The sequence below is a fragment of the Molothrus aeneus genome, chromosome 16 (genome assembly GCF_037042795.1).
Source record: "Molothrus aeneus isolate 106 chromosome 16, BPBGC_Maene_1.0, whole genome shotgun sequence".
NCBI classification, from domain to species: domain Eukaryota; kingdom Metazoa; phylum Chordata; class Aves; order Passeriformes; family Icteridae; genus Molothrus; species Molothrus aeneus.
The window spans coordinates 9,982,250-10,004,622 of NC_089661.1; the positions used below are offsets into that span (position 1 = coordinate 9,982,250).

The window sequence follows — 22,373 nt, forward strand, 5'->3', positions numbered from 1 at the left end:
TGGAAAGTACAGTGGGCTTTTATATGGTCACTGGCTTAATTGTAGTTGAGATGTAAAGAGAAGAAAGTGTACCTCCCCCATATTGTTAAATTTTTAAAAATTCTTGCAGAAAATTGTCTCTGTTCCTTCAGGATTAAATGGATAAAGGTTTCTGTTTAAAAATGTGGTTCTGATGTACTTACAATTTCTTAATCTTACCAAAAACCACACAAGCATTTTTTAGCACTACAGTTGAGGTCAGGAATTTAGGAAGGTTTTAGTCAGGACCAGTGGCAGTGTTGAACTGAAAATGGGACTGCTGATTGATTACCTGTGTGTCAAAGAAACTGAAGTTAAAGGTCACCTCTGCTCCTGCATCCTCCTGTGCTGCTCATTGGCTGGGCAAGGTGATAGAAACCATTTTAAAAAAAACACCTCAGGTGTCAAGAGTGATGGATTGTAGAGTGGGAGAAAGAAAAACGGACAGAGAAGTTCCTTTTTTATAAAGGAGCAGTAGTGATACAAAGTCATCCATCAGGCTGCTGCTGGCCTGGCTCACTTCAAACCTTCATCCAGGGTGCAGGGAGCTTCTGAAAGCAAGGACATTAATGTAGCAAAAAACTAACACATGACAGACAAAGCTGTTTTCCTTTTTAGAGCTATGCCTCAGTAGCTGGTACTTAATTTAGTATGATAATCCTCCAAGCTAATATTGTTATGTTAAAAATATATTACAAGTAATTTAAAAAAATGAGTCAAACAAGCATTAGGTTACTTTGATATTGGTTATTTCAATGCTTATTCTGCAAGGGAGAAGTGAAGCTCTTGCTGTTCATAAAGAGTCTTGAAAAACTTTAAATTTCTTTATTTTGATAATGCTTATGTGAGTTTTTTCATCCTTTATTTTTATGCCTAAGAACTAACATAGATTCAAGGGCTGTATATATATTGGGATCAATCATGCCAAATTTTGGACTTGTGACACTTGGGGAAACATGGAGAAAACCTCAGAAGTAACAAACAAATAATCTTTTGGTTACCCAGAACTGTGTGATTAACCTTCAAATTCCTTCACTTTTCCTGTTGAAAAAAATAAACTATTGCAGCTGTTGGGATGAGGACCTGACTGTTTCCAGAAAATGTTGGGTGTTAAATTTTTCATGACTTCTCTGGAAAAGGAGTTAAGTAAGATGCCTTCCTCTAAAAGATAACTTAAATAACATGTTCCCAACATTGCTTTACTCCTTTTCTGCCCAGTGGAGCAGCATGTTTAAATGATTTTGCTTCACTCCCCTTGTGTTATTATTTGCTCTTCTTTGTCCCAGTTTCACTGCTTGGGTTTCCACTGCAGTGCCCTGGGAGATTTTTTTATTTTTTTTAAGGGAGTATGTGAGATTTTTAACACTTATGAGACTGTTTTCATGATGAAGCATTTGTGGTGCTGAACTGCAAGGAAAGCAATGACAAAACAGTTGTAAGGGACATTATTAAAAGGTATCACTGAGTATTAAGAAACTAATTGCTTGCCCTATCAGAAATCTGACTTACACCAGCAAACAGCTACTAAATCATATAAAACTCATATTCCTACTTGTCACCATGCAGGTCTGAGGAAGCAAACAAGGCTTTTTCTGCAGCTGTGCAAATGCACGATGTGCTGGTGAAGGCGTGGGCCATGTGGGGGGATTACCTGGAGAACATCTTTGTGAAGGAGAGGCAGCTGCACCTGGGGGTGTCTGCCATCACCTGCTACCTGCACGCCTGCCGCCACCAGAACGAGAGCAAATCCAGGAAATACTTAGCAAAGGTGAGGGCTGGGGGGTTAGAACAACACCCAGAGCTTCGCCCCCTTAGGAAGGGCTGGGAGGATGTTCAGTGCTCAAGTTTTTGCAATTAGAGGAAGGGTTACTGAGGGAAAGCCTTAATTTAGATGGAGGGGCTGTGTGTGGTTGCTCATAACTCATTTCGGGGTTTTTTATGTCAGTGGGATGTCTGGATTTTCCTTTAGATGTGGAACCTTTCTGTAGGAGGAAAAGGACAAACCACATTCAGCATTTCTACTACTTAGAAAATTTCCTTACTTGAAAAAAAGCATCCATTGGTCTTTTAAAAAGTAACATAATTTGAGGTCTGTTTATCATTACTATGGATAAATAATATTGATGTTTACCTAAGTATTACATTTTATTCTAGAAAAGCATTTTCTGTACAGTTTTACTCTGAAATTCAGCAAAATTTTGGCAAATAAAGCTATTTGTGTTGTATGTTTCTCACTTTGGGGATATTTAATCTCTCTCATGAAGAAAATTGAAAAATTGTACCAGACCAGGGAAGACAATCTGTTCTGACCATGAAACAAACACAGAAAATATTGTCTGAGATTAAAAAGGTGGCCTCAACAGCACTCTGAAGTTTATTATTCTCCCCGTCTGGTTGCATAATAGTTAATGATTTTTAGTCAATGTTTAATATATTTAATTTAAATTAAACTAGGGGTGGACAGTTAAAATAATTAAGAACACCCAAAGAAATAATCAACTTCCTGTATCAAGGTTCATTTATCTGAGTTGCATATTTTAGGTTCTATAAAATTGCTTAAATTTTTATCCACACCCCCAGCCAAAACCCCAAAGAATTTCTGGAATGCAGTCATATTCATTTGCTCTTTTCTGTCTTCATAGTAAGGAGTACACTTACATTTAGTTTTTACATCCTTTAAATATTATTTCTGAAGAAAAAATAGCATTGGCCAGGTACAATGATTGTAAGTTCTTGTCTCTGAGGCAGCTTTAAAACTTTCAGGGACTCCACAGTCATATTAATAAAATATTTCTGCTTTTGTGCATCGTAATGATTGATGTGTATTAAATTTAAGCACTGAGAGATCCTCTTGAAATTCTCTCCTAGGTTCTTTGGCTGCTGAGTTTTGATGATGATAAGAACACCTTGGCAGATGCAGTGGACAAGTATTGTATTGGTGTCCCACCCATCCAGTGGCTGGCCTGGATCCCACAGCTGCTGACGTGCCTGGTTGGCTCAGAGGGCAAACTCCTCCTCAACCTCATCAGTCAGGTACTGAAGATAATCTCTAATTCCTTTTTGTCTGTAATCTTCATTTGTGAGGTGACACATGAATATTATTTGAACCAAATTACAAAAATGCCAAGCTTTACGAATGGTATTGTTTGCAACTGTTGATGTGTTAAAAAATGGTAATTTCTGCCTTTAAGCAGGATATTTTAAATTTCAAAGTGAGTTTTACTCAGTGAGATTAAATCCAGTGAAATTGTATCCTTATTTGCATAAGGCATTTTAGCTCTCCCTCTGGAATTCTATTTAATGTATTTTTGTGAATGGTATAGAACACATAAAATACATAGTTAAAAATGCTTGTAATGTAGGAGTAAAGATTGGTTAGCTTTAGTAGCTTAAGGGCAAATTCTGTCTGGAAGTGTTTTGGCGTTTGTTCATTCAGGTTGATATAAAACAGTGAAGTTCCATTAATGCACAGCTGGCCATGGGAAGTTCTCATAATACCTGAATTCCAGGCCTGCACTGCTCCACTGTTTCCTGGAAACCGGCACAGGACAACCATTGTGCTGAATTCCTCACAGAACTCCTTTCTTTCCCTCCCCTCTTGGTTTTTGAGTTATGAACTTACTGACCAGGCAGGTCTCTTCCAGTTCAGGGTATTCTGTCCTGTGAGATTGAGCTCCTTTTATCCTGTCCCCTGTCTTTGCTCTTTCAGGCCTCTAAGAATGTGAGTTTTTGTAGCTAGAGAATGTCCATTTGTGTTGGCATGGCTGTACACAGCTCTGGATATGCACAATCTGTATGTGCAGAGGTGCTCATGTTCCCTTCCCTCCCTCTTCATAAAATTAAAATGTAACTTTGGAGACCATGCTGCCAAGCAGCTTAAGATGCCAAAGTAGGTAAGGCAAACTTTGATGGGTGTTGCTTGGTATTGTCTGGCAACACCAGTGTGCTCTACTGTCTTCTGGCAGAAAATGCTCATTTCATCACTTTGTAGACACATTGTTTGTTGGCATCTGTATAAAATTTGTAGAAGTGAGTGTTTGCTCAGAAGTCATACACTAGTTGGAGCTTAGACTTGTAAATATCACAGATACTTCTGTTTGTCTTACCTTTAAACTTTAGGTACATAGAAAAAATATGAAATCAAAAAATACCATATTTTCTGTGTTACTGTTTTAAAACTCCACAATTCTCTTCAAGTAGCTTTTTGAGTTACAGCATGTAGCATGTGTGTGTCAGGTTAAGTATCAGATTACTGAAGGCTTCAATCCCATTGCTACATTTCCACCACTTACCATATATCCATTTAGGTGGAGAAGGATCTATGATTTAGTAAAATTGTGGCTGAAGAGGCTTCAAATGATGTCTTAAGATGTGCTCTACTGCAGGTAGTAGACACATGGTTTCCTTCCTTTAATAGATACTGAGATTTACAGATTTAAATGGGATGTTGAATGTCAACATCTCTTTAGGGTTGTTTTTTTTAATGGAAGCCATAAAATCCTGGTTTTATTTTTGGGTGCAGTTGGTATCCCCTTACATTAAGTGCCACAATTAGGTGGAGTAAAGTTACTCTCTAATGGGCTTTCTTATCAAGTATGGTGGGGCTTGCTGGGAATTGTGGCCTAATTTAAAGACCAACTGCTGTCATCATGTCTGTTTTTCTTCCATTATGCACATGAGTAAGATCTTTGAGCTGGCCCAGCTGGAGCTCTGACATTATGCTGCTTTCAGGTTTATTAGGCAATATGATCTGGAAACCCTAATTAGGTAATGTCTTAACAGTGTGTGCAGGGAGCTACCAATTCATCCTCTTCAGGTTCCTGTTACTGAAAGAATCTTTAATTTCCATAAGCTGTTATTTAACACAAAGAGCTGATTATTCCTGAATTGGACTCATTTACAAGAGAATCTGTGTGTGTTGATGTGATCTGTAGTCAGTATTCCTTAACTGAGAAACGTGTATCTCCAAATAGGTGGGAAGAGTCTATCCCCAGGCTGTTTATTTCCCTATCAGGACCCTCTATTTGACCTTGAAGATAGAACAGCGAGAGCGCTACAAGAGCGGTGAGTTTGGTCCTCACGGAATTGTTTGGGCTCTTTGGAACTTAATTGTTTCACTGGATATTACAGAGAAAACAGATTCTCCAGAAAACATACCAACTTAACAAGGCTAAGGAAGAAAACTCTTGATAAGCTCTGCTTGCATTGATTTGTTTCTGTGGAGTTAAACGTGCAGATGGCTTGAGATGTCTTGAATTTTCTTGGATAAAATACTCACCAAGAGGAGTTTCATCTCTTTCATTCTCATATCACCCTAATTTTTGAGAATCACATGTTCTTTACTGGATGTTTTTCTTGATAAATTTGTGGAGAAGTAGAAAATTCGTGGTTTATAAATACAGGAGAATGTCACAGGTTTTTAAGATTCTCTAGACTAATTTTCATTGGAAGCATGAACCATGCAACATTTAGGGGCCACACTTAACCTTAAAAAATTGTATCTCCATAATAACTTCTTATGGTGAATTTTCAAGTAAAATGAGCATCTCAATGCTCATAAAAGCAATGTTGGCTTTGAGAAATGTTTGGGAAATGGGAAAAGCATTCAGCAACTTGCACAACAACTGTTTTCCCAAGAACAAATCACATCTGGAATAGTTATGTCAAATGATTCCACAGAATTTAGTTGTTCTTTTGTCCCACATAATTTCCTGGGAATCCTGGGAGAGCTACTTGAAGAACTCTCATTTCAGTTTCTGTGTTCTTTATTACAAAGTACATTGTTTATTTAATTGCCCTTTCCATTTGGGAATTAGTTCTCTAAACTTCTGTATAAAATTGAAAGGGCACTAATTAAATAATGTTTTATTTTTGTTTGTGTACTCTTTTGCAGAAAGAGATGCCCACATACCCTCATAATTTATTCTTTTTCAGCAATATTAAAATATTTCCCTGTAGGTTCTGCTAAAAACCACTGCTGGGTGGGTGGGTTGTGTGAGTTATTGGGGGTCATCTGATAAAGCACAACTGCTTAATCACTGTCTGATGGAGTTGTCATGCTAGAGATGGTTTGTGCTAAAAGATACAGACTATGACAGTTTCTGTTGTTGGCATCAACACATTTATTCTTTAGTTATGTGTGAAAGGTCTCCCCAAAACGGGAGGGAAAAAATGGCCCATAATTCAAATAATTTGAATATGAAACAATGTCTGTTACTTCAAGAGTTTAGGTTGGTGATGTAAAAGCTACACTCCTATGTGTTTTTGAAGTGTGTTTATTTTGCTTAAATGTTGGCAAGTCCGTACCACTAAATAGCATTTGGTGCAGAGTTTTCTCTAAAAAACCCCAATTTTCTTTCTAAAAAAATTCTTTCTGAAACTCAGGAATACATAATTAATATTTAATGTAAATCTCAAACCAAATATTGGAACAATTTATTTTATTTCAAAGAGACACATATCAAGTTCATGACAGGTCATTCTTATTTCCTTTTTAATGTTCACTTTCCAGATTCAGGCCAGCAGCAGCCTAGTTCAGTTGGAAATCAGTCCCACTCTGCCTCAGACCCCGGGCCCATCAGAGCCACTGCCCCAATGTGGAGATGCAGCAGGATCATGCACATGCAGAGGGAATTGCATCCAACCCTTCTGTCCTCTCTGGAAGGCATTGTGGATCAGATGGTCTGGTTCAGAGAGAATTGGCATGAGGAGGTATTTGGCTTCAATGCACCTTGAATGAATGTATGGATTGGGAAAGTGTAAGGGAAAGTTAACTGCAAAATATTTACCCAGAATTAATTTTAAACATCAAAGCATAACTGTTTGTTTTGATTAATAAACTGATGTTTGTAGAACTGACTGTTCTGATTGGAGTTTCAGGATTTTGGTTATTTCTGGAAGCAGTACAGGGGTTTTGCAGAACTGTTAATGTGATGAATGCCTCTAGGATTTGAGCTGTTGCTCATACTAACTGGAAATGTATATTTTCACATTAAGTCTCAGAGATACCAGTTTCCTTCTTGATCTGGTGGTCTGTGACAGGTGGTGATTATTACCTGAAATTTGCATTGCAACAGAGAGCAGATGGACCTGCCACTCTGCTGTTCCTTGCCTCTCAAAGAGTTGGACTACTGTTCTGTCTGCCTAGCACAGTGCTTATTTCAAGGTTTCCTAACATCACCTTTTTTTCTTATATCTCAAAATATGAAATCTAAAAGTTACCTGCTGTTGAAAGAGCAAATTGTCCTTTGTGAGGCAACATTTCCCCTGCTCAGTTTGTTGTTTGTTTGCAATGCTAATGAAATTCAGTGCTGTCATTCTGATTGACCCTCTGATGCAGTTCAAGAGTAGAGTTTTAAGCAGATGTTTCTGAAAGCATAATTCCACTATATAAAATGCAGTGGGAATGAATATTTGTTGTCAAATCAGAAGGCCTGATGTTCCTGACTATTTTGTTTTTTCTGTTTTTCATTCTTAGGTGCTCAGACAATTGCAGCAGGGCTTGGCAAAGTGCTACTCTGTTGCCTTTGAGAAAAGTGGAGCTGTTTCAGATGCCAAAATCACTCCTCATACACTGAATTTTGTCAAGAAGTTAGTCAGCACCTTTGGAGTAGGTCTTGAGAATGTCTCTAATGTGTCCACCATGTTTTCTAGTGCAGCCTCAGAGTCACTAGCTAGGAGAGCACAGGCTACAGCTCAAGACCCCGTGTTCCAGAAGTTAAAAGGCCAATTTACAACAGGTAAATGTTTGAAACTTTTTTTAAATATTGCTTTTAATCTCAAGAAAATTTCCCCCCACAGTTCAGCTGTGAGGGCATTCTACTTTTTTATTCCAATATCTTTCCTGATATAAATTTTAGAAAATGTCACTTTTCTGTCATTCAGCAAACCTGAAATAATTTTGTTCCTGTCTTTTGTGCAGCAATAAATGTAATTCAAGTGGAAAACAGACGTCAATCTAGAGAATAAATATATTGTTGTATTTTTATTATTGAAAACTGTGGTTTGATTACATATGTGTTTAAAGATAAATTAGATTACTTCAGTGTAATGTTTTTGCAATTTGAACAGAACTGCTGGCTGTATGTGAGGGACAGTAATGATCTCTGTCTCTCTATGATGCCAGAATTTAATGAAATTTTCACCCCAGAACTCCAAACTGATGATTTTATGTGAAGTCTTTCAAAACAGCCTACTTCTGATGAGTAAGATTACTTTAGTGTTTTGGGTAACTAGATTATAAAAATTCTATTACCCAAATTTACATCATTGTTAAATTGAATCAATAACTTTAATCAGACCTAATAAAAAAAAGATACTTAAGGAAAGTAGCTTTTTTCCTTCATTCATTTTCTCTTAACCAGTGGTTACATATTTGAGTATCTGATCTTGATTTGAAATTCTAAGAAAAGCTTGTTGACAAGCTTGATTTGTTTGGTGAAATGTGTTAAGGCCGTGCAGCTCATACATGACAAAGTGACACTGATTGGCATCAGTGCTTTGGGTTGCCAGAATTTTGAGTTTTGAATAAATTCCTTGGCTTTTCTTTAAATGTAACTGAGAGTGTTTGACAAGCAGACTTGAGGTGTTTTTTCAAGCATTTTGCTGATAATATTGTGAAAGGAAGGGAACTGGTGGGAATGCTGTGAAAGGGAGTGAGTTGTAGAAGTGACCCACGTTTCTCGTGCATGCCATGCTTTGCACGATGTCCTTTCTGAGGCACAGCAGTTGCATGACAGCAGATAATGAAAGTCCTGAACCATATGATTAAATTTTTACTGGATGAAGTATACTAGGAAGGGAAATGGAAGTAGAAACACTTTGTGTGTCTTTAATGGGAGCAAGTAGGGGGGAAAAATCGTTGGATAATGATTAATGGGGTGAAATTTCACCAGTCCAAGTGCTGGATTCTGTACCTGGAACAGAGGAATAATGGCAGGTACAGGTGTAAATGGAGAGAGGAGAGCAGCCCTGGATCAGTGATCTGGGGATGGTTGTTGTAGATCCCTTCCAGCTGAAATGCTCCACATGAAATACAAGTTTGGACTTGATTTTGATTTTTAATAATGGTTCACAGTCTTTCCATTGCAGCAGAGGTATAGCCTTATTTATTGCTGTGTTGTTGATATGCTTGGTTGGATTTGAGTTATTTTTGGTCTGTCACAGTAGCTCCTACTTCCTTTCCTGTGAGCATCAGAGAGCTCTGGGGTTTCTAAGGTGTAAAGGAAAAGTAAATAGAATGCCAGACTACAGTCTCCAATATCTGAAGTAATATTTTAAAACATTTCTAGAGAAACATTTAAGAAAGTTTAATTATGATTCAGTTACAATTTTTAGTTAAGAAGTGGAGAGGATTTCCAGTATTTTTTATGCTGTTTTTATTTTTTGCATATCTTTGTGATATATAAATGGCTGTTAAGGTTTTCAGATGTTTTCTCTTAATTAAAGAATTATATGGAACAACATATAAACCAAAGTATGACATAGGCCTGATCGTAAAAATCATGTAAAGTCATCAAATGCAAAGTGTTTCTTAGTAAACTTCAGTTAAGTAACAGTAATTACTTTCTTTTTTTTGAAGATTTTGTGTTTTATTTTTCAATACAATGAAAAATGAATGTCTGCAGGATGCATGTAATTATTTTTCTCATTGCTGGATTAGATTTTATTTTAATCTATTACATTCAGTGTTTAAATTTACAAATTAAACGTGGGAAAACAAAAGAAATTAAACCAATCAGGATAGTTAATAATTTCTGTAATCTAATTTGTTATGCAGAAAATGAAAATGAGTGTTTTATTGATTTTACAATAACAGTAAAATATATGCAAATAACTGAATAGGATTGTAATTACTGTACTGAAAACTGAAGAGTTTTTTAACATTACAAGAAACCAATTGTAGAATGTGTCTGATCTGTCCTTCTGTCACACCACAATGTCCATGTTTGTTTTTCCTGCTCTCAGTATCAGTTGCATTTGGATGATGGACAAATAATTACAGTGGTTGCCTTTCATTTCAAAAGTGTCCAAGCTAAGGAGCTGTCTTGGAGTAAACTTTTTGTCAATTATTCCCAGATTAATGTTGACAGCTATGGTTTATAGACACTTTCAGCAGGGTTTGGTTGCATAATCATTTCCATCAACAGCAGAGTTGTATTTTGATTCCTGTTTGGAGCCACTGGAGATCTCACACCATTTCATACATTCTGAATTCTTTGTCTGTAGCAGTCTGGATTGTTTATCTATCCTAATGTTGTATTATAAAAACAAATTTTACTTTGAATTTTTTTTCTAGAACTTCAAATGCATAGTTCTTTGACCATCTGTTCTTTGTTCTTTCCTTTTCTGCTAAACCTTTTGACATCAAAGAAAAGAAAATGCTGAAAAATGCTCCCTTTGAGATCTCTCTCAGCAGTGAAAGCTGCAGAAAAGCTGCCTCAATTGTCCTTTTGTGGACAGATGATAGTTTAGAGTTTGGATCAGCTTCTTTCTGCAACCATCTCTCCTCTCAAGCTGAATATGAATGGAGAGCTCCAAAATACCCCCTTGAAGGGCATGGTAATTTCCTTGAGACTTTGTCCCCCAGCACAATGAATCCTTCACTGTGCTGGTGGCTCTGTAGTCAGGAGGAAGCTCTTGAAACCCAAGTGTGGCTCTGAACTGTTAGGAGGGGGCAGGGGGAAGAGCTCTGTGCATTTTCAGCCTTTTAAAGGATTTTTTTTCCCCTTTTGCTCAAGAGTGAACATAATGTACTTTGGTAGCTCTTTCTTTGCTTCCATTGTAATTTTTAGGTAACAGGATGTTATCCAGGAATTCCAGATAAAGAGATGGATGATATTTGACCTTGGTATCCTGTAGTTTTGGTTTTCTGGAGCTGAGTGATAAACCAGAAGTTCTGCTTCACATTTCTGCTTTCCTCTCACTGAGATTTTTCATCTTTATTGGCTTTTTCCAAAAGTTCTTGTGAGATTGGAAAGAAGTTTTGGGAAGTAGAGTATATAAATGTTTGAATATTATCTTCAAAAACAAGACAGCTCTTCAATTTTGGAGAATGCTTGGATCTTCTTCAGTGTCATGGGCATAAAGAATTGTCCTGTTCTGTGCAGCTAAGCTCACAACTCAGTCCTCAGGGACACTTTACATGTTTAGTGCCTTGGCTTTTCAGCTGGAGACCCTTGGGATGTGAACCTCTAGTGGAATCAGGCTTTTCCTATGGTCAGAATAATCTTTAAAATCTTCAAATGAACTGTTTCTTGCTCTAAAAGCATTAATAGCCTGTTGCCTTTGATCAGAACTATTTTCTTCCAGTGTAGCAGAAGGGTTTTTTTATATAGTTCTGGAGTCTTAGTTTGGAGGTATTCTTTGTTTTCTTAATGCCATGTCAATGTTGTGTAGGTCAAGGGAACTGGGGAGACACAGGGTTTGATACTCTAATTTTGCTACCTCGAGTATATTTTTTGGTGTTTCTTCCTGAGGAGTGATGGTACAGCCTTCAATCAAAGTGTGTTAAGAGGCATCAGGATTTTTTTAGATCTGTCTCACTGGGGAGAAGATTGTGCCCCATTTCTCCTTTCATTGAGAGTGGCAAGAAACTTCAGCAGCATTGAGAAGAGAGGGGAAACTGCTTCCACTGCAGTCTGTGCCATGGCCTTCTGTGAAAACCCCTATAAGGATCAGGGGGAAAACTTCCCATCCTTTATAGAAATAGGTGGTGCAAGTAGTGAGGTACTTCAGAGCAGCGTGTGTTAGCTTGAGAAAGGTGTTGTCCAGTACTAAGTATGGAAGAAATGGAATTTTTTTTTTAAACAAAACTACTGTTTATATAGATTAAGATGTCTGCAAAGCAGAGAGACTTTTTCACAAATAGTGTTTGGTCTTGTATTTCCCTTTCTTCCAGCTGAAGTGATTTTTCTTCTCAGATGGCTCTCTGTGACATGAGAGAGACTAATTGAAAGACTAATTGAACTCTCTGTGTTTCCCATCTGCCACTGGGAAACAAAAGAACAACAAAAATCCTAAAACAGGCATTCAGCAAACTAGAGCTGCTCTTGTGGTGAACTGAGTGACTTTTTTTTTGTAAGGAAAATAAATTGATGTGTGTTTTTACCTCTTGGCTGATTCACATTAGTACAAAAACTAGTTGCAGTTTGAGGGTACTTTCCTGCACTTCAGAGATTCAGGAGATAAATGATGCAATAATTTTGTCACTTTGATGAAATGATTTACTCCCACTGCTCACTAGAGGGTAGGCTTGGGATTTTAATAAGAGTGTTTTACAGTGATATTGCAGTAGATGCACTGCCCACAGCAGGCAGAAAAAGAAAAGGGAATATTACATCCATAAATATGAAACTGTATTTTTCATTATAAACTTTTTTCTTACAGAAGTGGAAAGGGTTTTGTATGTGCTGTTTTTTTGTTCTCTTTTAGGCTATTAAACTTAGGTCTTTCACTGAAAGATTTTAGCATATCAGTTTATTGTGGATGCACAGTGAAATATGTTGGGTAATATGTTCTCTGATATTTAAGTAACAGAACAGCAAAATGAAAGCAATTCTAAGGTACATTGTTTTCTTTGGCATTAGAATCCTGGCTTAAAGAAAAAAATTTAGGAAGGTATATGTGTAGAATGACAGAAACTCTGCTGGCTAAATGAATATTTTAAGTTGCTTATAGGAGTAAGTATTTTGGACAAGCAGAGTTTTGAGTGGTTTAATTGTGGTTGAAAAAACTTATAATGCAGCAATTGCTGTGTGCACATACTTAATTCACTCTTGGCACACTTGCAGGCAGATGCTTGTAGCATATTTATGTGGTCAAGTTTTCTGAGCAGTGCTCATGTTTATTTGGCTTTTGGTATTCTTTTCAACTTAGGAAAATATTGAGTGTATATATAACATATTGAAATGGAGGTTCTGCAAGAAAATTTGAACTAATTTTTAAGACTTAATTTTCTATTGTGTTGAATAATACTGAAGATTCCGTTCTGCTCTAGCTGCAAATCTCAGAAATACTGAATTGTCATTCTCTGTTTTTTTTCAGTTGCTTTTTCACTTGAGACATGTTGAGCTTAAAATGGCATCTTCTAGGGAGTTAGGATGAGTTAAAAATTCAAGTCTGTTGGTTAACTTGAATAGTTTGGGATGCCATAACTAATGAGGTTTACAGAGAGTAGTTTGTCTTCTTATCCAAGTGTGTTTAATTTTTCATTGTTGTGGCACTGAAGTGCTGAGCCATCATTTCATGTATGTGGTTTATTCATTTTCCCTCTTTTGGGAAATTCAAAGACATTTATTTATTTATTATTTGCTTTGTCTGAAACTGTAGTGAGAGCAGTGTTGGGAAGCTGGTGTTGGTGTGGCCCAGAAAATGCTCAGTATTGCAGTGATTTCTGTTACAGAATTACTTGCATAATGTACTGAAGTCCATATTGACCTTGAGAAAGTTCCTTCTTCACCTGCATGTGGATTAAAGGAGATATTCTCACTCTGTGGTACTGTTGACATTGCAGTGGAAAGAGCAGGCTGTTGGCATAATATTGTCATTTTTCTTGGGCTGCTGTGGCTGTTCTTCCTGTAATGTCTTTCAATTGTTGTCTAAGACAGGAAAGAATAAGAATTTTCTTGCACCTGAGAAGAGAGTAGTAATAATAACAATTTTCTTATTTGTCCTGCAGTTCCTCATGGATTCTGTGTTGTATCCTTAACTGGGGCTGTTTCATTTGTTTTAGGAGTAAAAAGTCTCCGCTGATTTTAAATAAATAAATAAATGACTTGTAATGGTACAGGTAGAAAATTATAGTGCTATAAAGTAAGCCTACTTTTCCTCTTTCACTGAGTGGTCTCATGTAATAATTTGGGGTTTTGCTGCTTTCTTTCTATGCAGTATGTCTGGCTGCAGTATATAGAGAATTCAATACAGTAATAGTATTTAAATTTTTCACTATATGCTTTACAATGTTTGTGTGACTAAAACAGAAAAATCTTAGGAAGTTTGTTATATACTAAATAACAGAATGTTTTGAAGCTGTATACAAAAAAGAGGTTGTAGATTCTGACAGGTTTAAGTTATTGTTCTAATAATAATTTGTATAATGCTAGGACTTTGCAAAAAGGTTTTCTGTAGAAAACAGAAATATTCAACAGAGCCTGTCTTTTAAAGGCAGTTCAGCTTAGTGGGGGTGTGTGTGTTTGGTTTGCACTATTGAATTGGGTGATGTGTTTTTGTTTGCCTTTCTTTTTTTAGATTTTGACTTCAGTGTTCCAGGATCAATGAAACTCCACAACCTTATCTCCAAACTAAAGAAATGGATCAAAATTCTGGAGGCCAAAACTAAGCAGCTTCCAAAGTTCTTCCTCATAGAGGAGAAGTGCCGCTTTCTAAGTAACTTCTCAGCTCAAACTGCGGAAGTAGAGATACCTGGAGAATTCCTCATGCCAAAGCCAACACATTACTACATCAAGATAGCAAGGTAACCTAAAAGTCCATTTTGGTAGCTGTAATTCAGAAAACAGAGAAGAAAATTAAAGCCTTCTCCATCCATCCATCCATCCATCTGGATCCATCCATCCACTCTGCAAAAGTAGATAGATATTTTATAGTAGATAAATATTTTATGTATGTGTATTAGATATATAGTCAAGCTTTGGTGTAAGACCTTTTTAGTTTATCCTCCTTCAATAATTTTACATTTGATCACTAAACACCTGCGTTGTTCAGAGCATATTTAGTTTTCTTTTACCTTGCTGTAAGTTGAGATCTGTGCTTTTATTGTCACCACTAGAGATGCTGTTGTTCAAAAGAGTTACAAAGCTCTCTCCAAATGCTCCTGGCAGGTTCATGCCCAGGGTGGAGATCGTGCAGAAGCACAACACAGCCGCTCGCAGGCTGTACATCCGCGGGCACAACGGGAAGATCTACCCCTACCTGGTGATGAACGACGCCTGCCTGACCGAGTCGCGCCGCGAGGAGCGCGTCCTGCAGCTGCTCCGCCTCCTCAACCCCTGCCTGGAGAAGAGGAAGGAGACCACCAAGAGGCATTTGTTCTTCACAGGTACTGCAAGGAGAGAGATCTGTATTGTTTTTAAATGTAAGTTGTGCTCAAAGGTTATGATGGCTGGAGGTTTTGGAATATTCACAAGGTAAATTCACATCTGGCTGGGTGATTAGACTTGTCTGGATCTGTAGCACCCCTCTGGAAGAGTGCAGCTGATTGTGTGGGGTCTGGGGTGATTTTAGAAATGCTTATGTGCATTGCTTATGATATCAAGTGCACCTGTGAATATTTAAGGCAGAGATGCCCACTGGGCCTGTTGGTGTGGAAATGGGCACACATACTTCAACAACATTGAAGTATGGGAAATATAACAGGAAATACAACATTTAGAGACAACTGAAGAGGGACAGACCAAAACCTTTGCTCCCCAAGTTGTGATATACAAATATTGAATTTTTTTTCCGTCTTCCACATAACACAGAAGAAATAATTTTTCTTTTTTCTGCTGAATTTCATCTAAACAAAGTATTACCCTCTTTCCTGAAGGTAAAGAAAAATAGGAAGAATGATGAGTGCTCAATATTTTTTTGAAAATACCATCGATATTTCTGTTAAGATTAAAAAAACCCTACTGTAATTCTTTTTTACCTGAGTTTGTAAATTAGTTATGAGCACAGCATTAAAGTTTTCTGTTGATAGGCTCCAGTTGATTATCAGGGTTGTGTTTCAAGGGCCGGTGTGTCTGATGCACTCAGATTTGCTTTGCTCTCCGTGCCCCGCCCCCTGCGCAGTGCCGCGGGTGGTGGCGGTGTCCCCGCAGATGCGGCTGGTGGAGGACAACCCCTCCTCGCTGTCGCTGGTGGAGATCTACAAACAGCGCTGCGCCAAGAAGGGCATTGAGCACGACAACCCCATCTCCCGCTACTACGACCGGCTGGCCACGGTGCAGGCTCGGGGCACGCAGGCCAGTCACCAGGTACTGCAGCACGGGGTTAGCACAGGGCTGTGCCCTGAGCACTGCACCCTGCCCTGGGCAGTTCCATCCAGGGCTGTGCCCTGAGCACTGCACCCTGCCCAGGGCAGTTCCATCCAGGGCTGTGCCCTGAGCACTGCACCCTGCCCTGGGCAGTTCCATCCAGGGCTGTGCCCTGAGCACTGCACCCTGCCCAGGGCAATTCCATCCAGGGCTGTGCCCTGAGCACTGCACCCTGCCCAGGGCAATTCCATCCAGGGCTGTGCCCTGAGCACTGCACCCTGCCCAGGGCAATTCCATCCAGGGCTGTGCCCTGAGCACTGCACCCTGCCCTGCCCAGGGCAATTCCATCCAGGGCTGTGCCCTGGGCAATTCCACCCAGGGCTGTCCCCTGAGCACTGCACCCTGCCCAGGGCAATTCCATCCAGGGCTGTGCCCTGAGCTCTGCACCCTGCCCTGCCCAGTTTCATCCAGGGCTGTGCCCTGAGCCCTGCCCTGCCCTGGGCAATTCCATCCCTGGGCAACTTCATCCACAGCTTTCCCCAGCACCCTGCCCTGCCCAATTTCATCCAAGGCTGTCCCCAGCACCCTGCCCTACCCAATTTCATCCAAGTCTTTCCCCCAGTACCCTACGCTGCCCAATTTCATCCAGGGATTTCCCCAGCACCCTGCCCTGCCAAATTTCATCCAGGGCTTTTCCCAGCACTCTGCTGTGCCTTGGCAAATTTTCCCCAGCACTTCTTCAGAATTTAGGAAGTTCATTATGTACTAAATAACAGAATATTTGAGGTTTAGAAAAGAGGTAGCAGATTTAAGTTATCGTTATATATAAAGCTAGGACTTTGCTAAAAGGTTTTCAACAGAAAATAGAACTATTCAGCAGAGCCTGTGTTAAAGGCAGTTCAGCTTAGCAGGGATGTGTGTGGTTGGTAAATGTCATAGATATCAGACAGATATACATTGCATGGTGGTGGTTGTATTTTTTGCATATATTTTGATTTTGCATTATGAGAACTCTATATCTCTTCAGAGTTTTAGGTGATCTTGGAATGATTTTATTTAAAAAAGCTGTATTCGTATTACTGGAAATTGTTTTGGGTAAATGGAACTGAAAACAGGCAGGGTGCTGATTGATTTTTTTTTTTCCTCTCGTGTATAGTGCTTTAAAAATAATTAATTGACAGCATGGGAAGCAGCATTTCTAATGTACATAAGCAGCTACAGCATGATATGTGAGGCAGGCTTCCCATGTTCTTCTAATATTTCTCTTAAAATTGCCAGTGGATCCATTCATCTAAGCCAAACAGAAGCAGTTGGGCAATCTCACCTAATAAATGAAGTACTCAGAAAGAACAAAGCTCTTTCTCTTTCTGTAAACTCCACCAAACAACCAGTTGTGATATATTAGCTGGTTTTATGTTGTTTTTTTTTTTAGTTAGGATTAGTGCAAATTCATAGATAAAATGCCAGTCCCATTCCAAATGCAGCTATTAGAAAATACACAGTGAATATGTATTACAGACATAGTTTAAACAATTCTCAGACTTTCTTTGTTACAAAATAAAAATGGGAGTGCTATGTAACATTTGTTTCTATTTTCAGAATTCTTACATTTGAAACTTTAACAGCCCTTTAATTGAAGTCAACATGACTATCATGCTTCCTAGTGTAACAGAACAGATCCTTCTTTTTCTAACTAATTAGGCCTAGAATATGCTATAGTAATTAAATATTTTAGTAGATTTTTTTTTTTTTGCTTTTCCTAAAACGAGATACAGCAATTAAGAGCAGATTGGTAGTTGCTTTAGAGCGTTAAAAATGCCTTTTCCAAGTAACCCTTTTGCTGTGCAGGTTCTCAGAGACATCCTGAAGGAGGTGCAGAGTAACATGGTGCCTCGCAGCATGCTCAAGGAGTGGGCCCTGCACACCTTCCCCAACGCCACGGATTACTGGACCTTCAGGAAGATGTTCACCATCCAGTTAGCCCTCATTGGCTTTGCAGAATTCATCTTCCACTTGAACAGGCTCAACCCTGAGATGCTGCAGATTGCCCAGGTGTGCTTCAGTTTGCTCATTCTCTAGGCCTGGATCAGATGGGTATTTGCACTGTGCTTTTGAAATGAGCTGAAGTTCAACACAGATAACTAACAGTGCATTTCAGTTGGCTTTTTATTTCTGTGTGATAGCACATCCCTTAGGGAGCACTTTAACCTGCAGTCCCCATGGACATCAACTCTGCCCTTTGTGGTGAGAGTTTAGAACTTTGTGAAATTGTTCTTAGATATTTGAACTCTTCATGTAAATGACTGATAAGTCTCTCTTTTTAGTCTTCTTTCAAATATATTGCTTTCAAAACACCTTTGTATTAAATCAATTAGCTGTAAGAAAAATAAAGTACAGAGCTTCATTTTCTTAAAGGGCTACATCCCTTTTCAAATACCATTCTATTTTGACCATAACCATCAAGCTACAACTCCTATTAATCATGATTTTTCTGTTTTAACCCAATATTTAAAATGATGTTTGCCACCTAAAAAAGAACAAAGGTGGTATTTATTAAATATTATTAAATTATTTATTAAATTATTGATCCCTCTATTAAGTGTTCAGCTTAATTTTCAGTTGTTTACCCACAGTGAACCTTGGACATTGAATATTGTCCCAGATGTGTCTATTGGCAGTGACTCCGTACAGATCAGGATCCAGAGGAATCTACTCCTTAAGTTTGGTATTACATGTATTTAGTAAGGGATTTGGACCCAACATGTTGAGAGAAATACTTACCTTTGTGCATGCCATTATTTATAACTTTATCGCTCAAAAGTTATTTGGCTAAACAAATAAAACGCTTTTGAAGTACTGTTGAAACTCAGCATTAACAGACACAAAAACCCAACTACTTTTGGTTCCATGAAGGAAAATCAGTTCCTTTAATTGCTTTTGTGCATGTTTGTGTTACTCCCAGGACACTGGCAAGCTCAACGTGGCGTACTTTCGCTTTGACATCAACGATGCCACGGGAGATCTGGACGCCAACCGCCCGGTGCCCTTCCGCCTCACCCCCAACATCTCGGAATTCCTCACCACCATTGGGGTGTCAGGGCCCCTCACTGCATCCATGATTGCAGTAGCTCGCTGCTTTGCACAGCCAAACTTCAAGGTTTGTATTTGACAATTTATAAACAAAACAGCGCTTTTTTGGTGAAGGTAGGAACTGAATGATGGTGCGGTTTTGTTTTAAAATTTTACCCTGAGGTCATCACAAAGGCCAGCTAAAATGTTGGAAATGTTTGGAAATGTTTTATGTTATGTGTAAACATTTAATTTGACTCAGATTCAGCATAAAAGTTGGCTTTTGAAGCTTGAGACTTCTGGAGTTGGTAGATTAATACCAGTAACTCAACTCAGTGATGAGAAAAAATAGGAAAGTATTTGTTGCAGGAATTTCTTTTTCATCCAAGGATAGAACTGGCCAATATAACATATATGTGTATATATATTAGATACATATGTATGGATGTTGTAGTCAGTTTTCTTTCCTTGTGTACCAGAAAATAATATTCCCTGAGAGTGTAATGACTGCAAAAAAAAACCCTCCAGCTTTTCAAAGTGTTCCAAATCTTTGCCCAAGACTTCTGTGTGTGTGTGTGTGTTGTAGAAGCTATGAATTTAGTGAAGTAATTTAAAAATAGGATGTACACAACTGTATCTGTGTATCAATATCTCAATATATGTTATTAATTTCTGTAGGAGTCATTGTGTTGTGTTTTTGTAATGGAAACTTTTTATGAAAAAGGAATACCTGGAGAGGAAATAATAAAATGTCTGGAAGCCAGACTCGTCTTGAAAAGTATGAAATTGCAATGTGGCACCAAAAGTGTCAAAATGCTGTTGACTAAAATCTAGTTACAATTCTGTAATCTCATAGAACCTGAGCATTCTGTGGATTAAGTGCAATAATCTGATTTTTCTTCTTCATATAGGTTGATGGCATCCTAAAAACTGTGCTAAGGGATGAGATCATTGCGTGGCACAAGAAAACCCAAGAGGACACCTCGTCTCCACTGTCAGCAGCTGGGCAGCCCGAGAACATGGACAGCCAGCAGCTGGTTTCTCTGGTGCAGAAAGCTGTCACTGCCATCATGACTCGCCTCCACAACCTGGCCCAGTTTGAGGGAGGGGAAAGCAAAGTCAACACCCTGGTGGCAGCTGCAAACAGCCTGGACAACCTCTGCAGGATGGACCCTGCCTGGCACCCCTGGCTGTGACTCGAAGCTTTCAATAGTTTGAGGGGAGATTTTGTTGTTTTTGTTGGTTTTGGTTTTTTTTGTTGTTTTTATTTCCTCCTGTTGCTTGTGGTGTGAGCCATATTTTGTGTTAAGAAAATGTGAAAAAAGCTTTCCAGACAACAGCTTACCTGTCACACTGCGTTTTGTCGGTTTTCATTCTAGCTGTGTTTACAGTAGTATGGTGTTTTTTACTGGTTTTAATTTCATGAGGAGACATTTCCTCCTGTTCATGCAGTTGATATGCAACAGCAGCTTTTGCAAATAGATTAAAATGAAGAGAGAAAAATAATATACAGAAAAATCTAATTTTATGATGAAGACTATGAAATTAGCATTGTTAGATTTAGGCTCTGCCATTCCTAATAACTTGCAGTATATGAATTTTTTATACAATAGTAATTACTAAAAAAAAAAAAGAAAAATACAGTAATCCCAGTTACTGAGTTTTCCTCTGTGAAATTTTACTTAATCACTCTCTTCATAATGCCAAATTGAAGGCACAGGTAAATGCTCTTAACTTTTAAGTTTGCTTCAAATTTACATGAGCAATTGCTTTGTACAGACAATTTTATACCAAATGTTATAGAGGTGAGATTTTGTTAGGCACTGAGAAAATGATGATCAAATTGTGCTGACTTTTCCTGGAGCACAAGCTATGTACAGTAAAAGTGTAAACCATTTAGAGTATTTGGTTTAGTTGTGGACAGTGTTTGGGGGGAAGTTTATAAAAGGATGGAAAAAGTCATCCTTTGATATCTGTATTTGTCTGTAATAGAGAAAAAATGAAATCTTACAAGTTCTCTTTCCTGTTTAGAATTACAGTAGCTTCTTTAGAATGAACCTGTTCCTTTGTAATTTAAGAAGAGCAGTTTAATGTTTTACTTGTCTTTCTGTTGTGTTAGCATTTTTATAAAACTTCAGTGTTGAGAATGTTAAATTTGTACAGAGTGATTTTTTTCCAAATAAATATTTTATAAAACTCTCTGTGGTATTAATTTCATTTATAATATTTTAATATCCTATGAGTATGATTTTGCTTCACTGTATGATGGATGAAACAAGCATGGCCCTTCATTCCCATGATTGGTGCTCCTTTTGTATCAAAGAGAATTTTGCTCAATGGCACTATGTACAAGGGGAAGCTCAAATAAATGAGTGCCAAGGACTATATAAGGATTTGAAAAACAAACTTCCTTTTTTTTTTTTTGCAAAGAATTACTTCCTTATCAAAATCATGTAGGCAAGAATAATCTGCTTATAAAACGTAGCACTTCCTGCATGTGTCACAACACACTCTGTCTGCAGTCATTCACAACTGAGCTCAGTGCTTTCATGACTTGAAGGGAATTGTTGTCTTCCCTTTATTGAAGATTGTAATATTTGCAGCTGTGAAATACAGCACATACTGCACAGAGGAGATGCAGGATCATTTCTAATTTGCACATCTTGGCTATGTCTGAGAGATGACAGCATTCCCTGACAGGAAGTCATCAGATAATTCAGCCACTTTTCTTTCCATGATAGAAATCTTAATGGGAAAATGTGAATGTGATTTAAGAGACAAACTTTGTTATCTTTAGATTTGTGACATCTCTCTTGTTCTTGGCATGACCTCAGATATACTCCTGAAAGAAGACTTGGGGTGTGAGAGATTTATTTATTATATTTAGCAGAGAGTTACTTTAATGAGCTCCCTGATGGTGTTAGTGTGCAAATGTTAATACCTGCTTCTCTTTCATGATCATCTGCTGTGGATGCACCTCAATTTGTGAGAAGGCTTACACAGTCTTAACCCAGAGTTTCACCACCAGCTCCAGGAGATAAATCTGAAAGCTTTTAGTTATACATGAGCATTCTTCAGGGCCCGGGGAGTATCTGACATCTCTTGTATCAGCAGCAGCTGTCCATTAGCAGGAGAGTGGTTTGACAAAGTACAGGGGAGGAAGTTCCTGATTATCTTCACCAACATGTGACATCTATCTTAGCTGCATTTAATTTTTTATGACTGTAGATAAGGGTTGCCTCTGTCTTGTTAGAGATCCATGCTCAGAATGCATCTTGCTGAGCAGATACTTGAAAGTGAACTACATTAAAT

At 38.2% G+C, this 22,373-nt stretch overlaps 1 protein-coding gene across 1 annotated transcript in view; it reads left to right on the top strand.

Moving 5' to 3' along the window:
- TRRAP (transformation/transcription domain associated protein) overlaps window positions 1–21,260 on the top strand; it is a 76,431-nt gene extending 55,171 nt beyond the window's left edge. Inside the window, exons 62-72 of the mRNA XM_066560671.1 lie at window positions 1,585–1,786; window positions 2,887–3,051; window positions 4,992–5,082; window positions 6,530–6,729; window positions 7,496–7,757; window positions 14,266–14,491; window positions 14,856–15,073; window positions 15,808–15,992; window positions 17,841–18,044; window positions 18,955–19,149; window positions 19,973–21,260. Coding sequence (XP_066416768.1) covers window positions 1,585–1,786; window positions 2,887–3,051; window positions 4,992–5,082; window positions 6,530–6,729; window positions 7,496–7,757; window positions 14,266–14,491; window positions 14,856–15,073; window positions 15,808–15,992; window positions 17,841–18,044; window positions 18,955–19,149; window positions 19,973–20,257 — 2,233 coding nt within the window. The 3' untranslated portion in view covers window positions 20,258–21,260. The remainder of the gene's footprint in view (window positions 1–1,584; window positions 1,787–2,886; window positions 3,052–4,991; window positions 5,083–6,529; window positions 6,730–7,495; window positions 7,758–14,265; window positions 14,492–14,855; window positions 15,074–15,807; window positions 15,993–17,840; window positions 18,045–18,954; window positions 19,150–19,972) is intronic.
- Window positions 21,261–22,373: the final 1,113 nt, after the last annotated feature.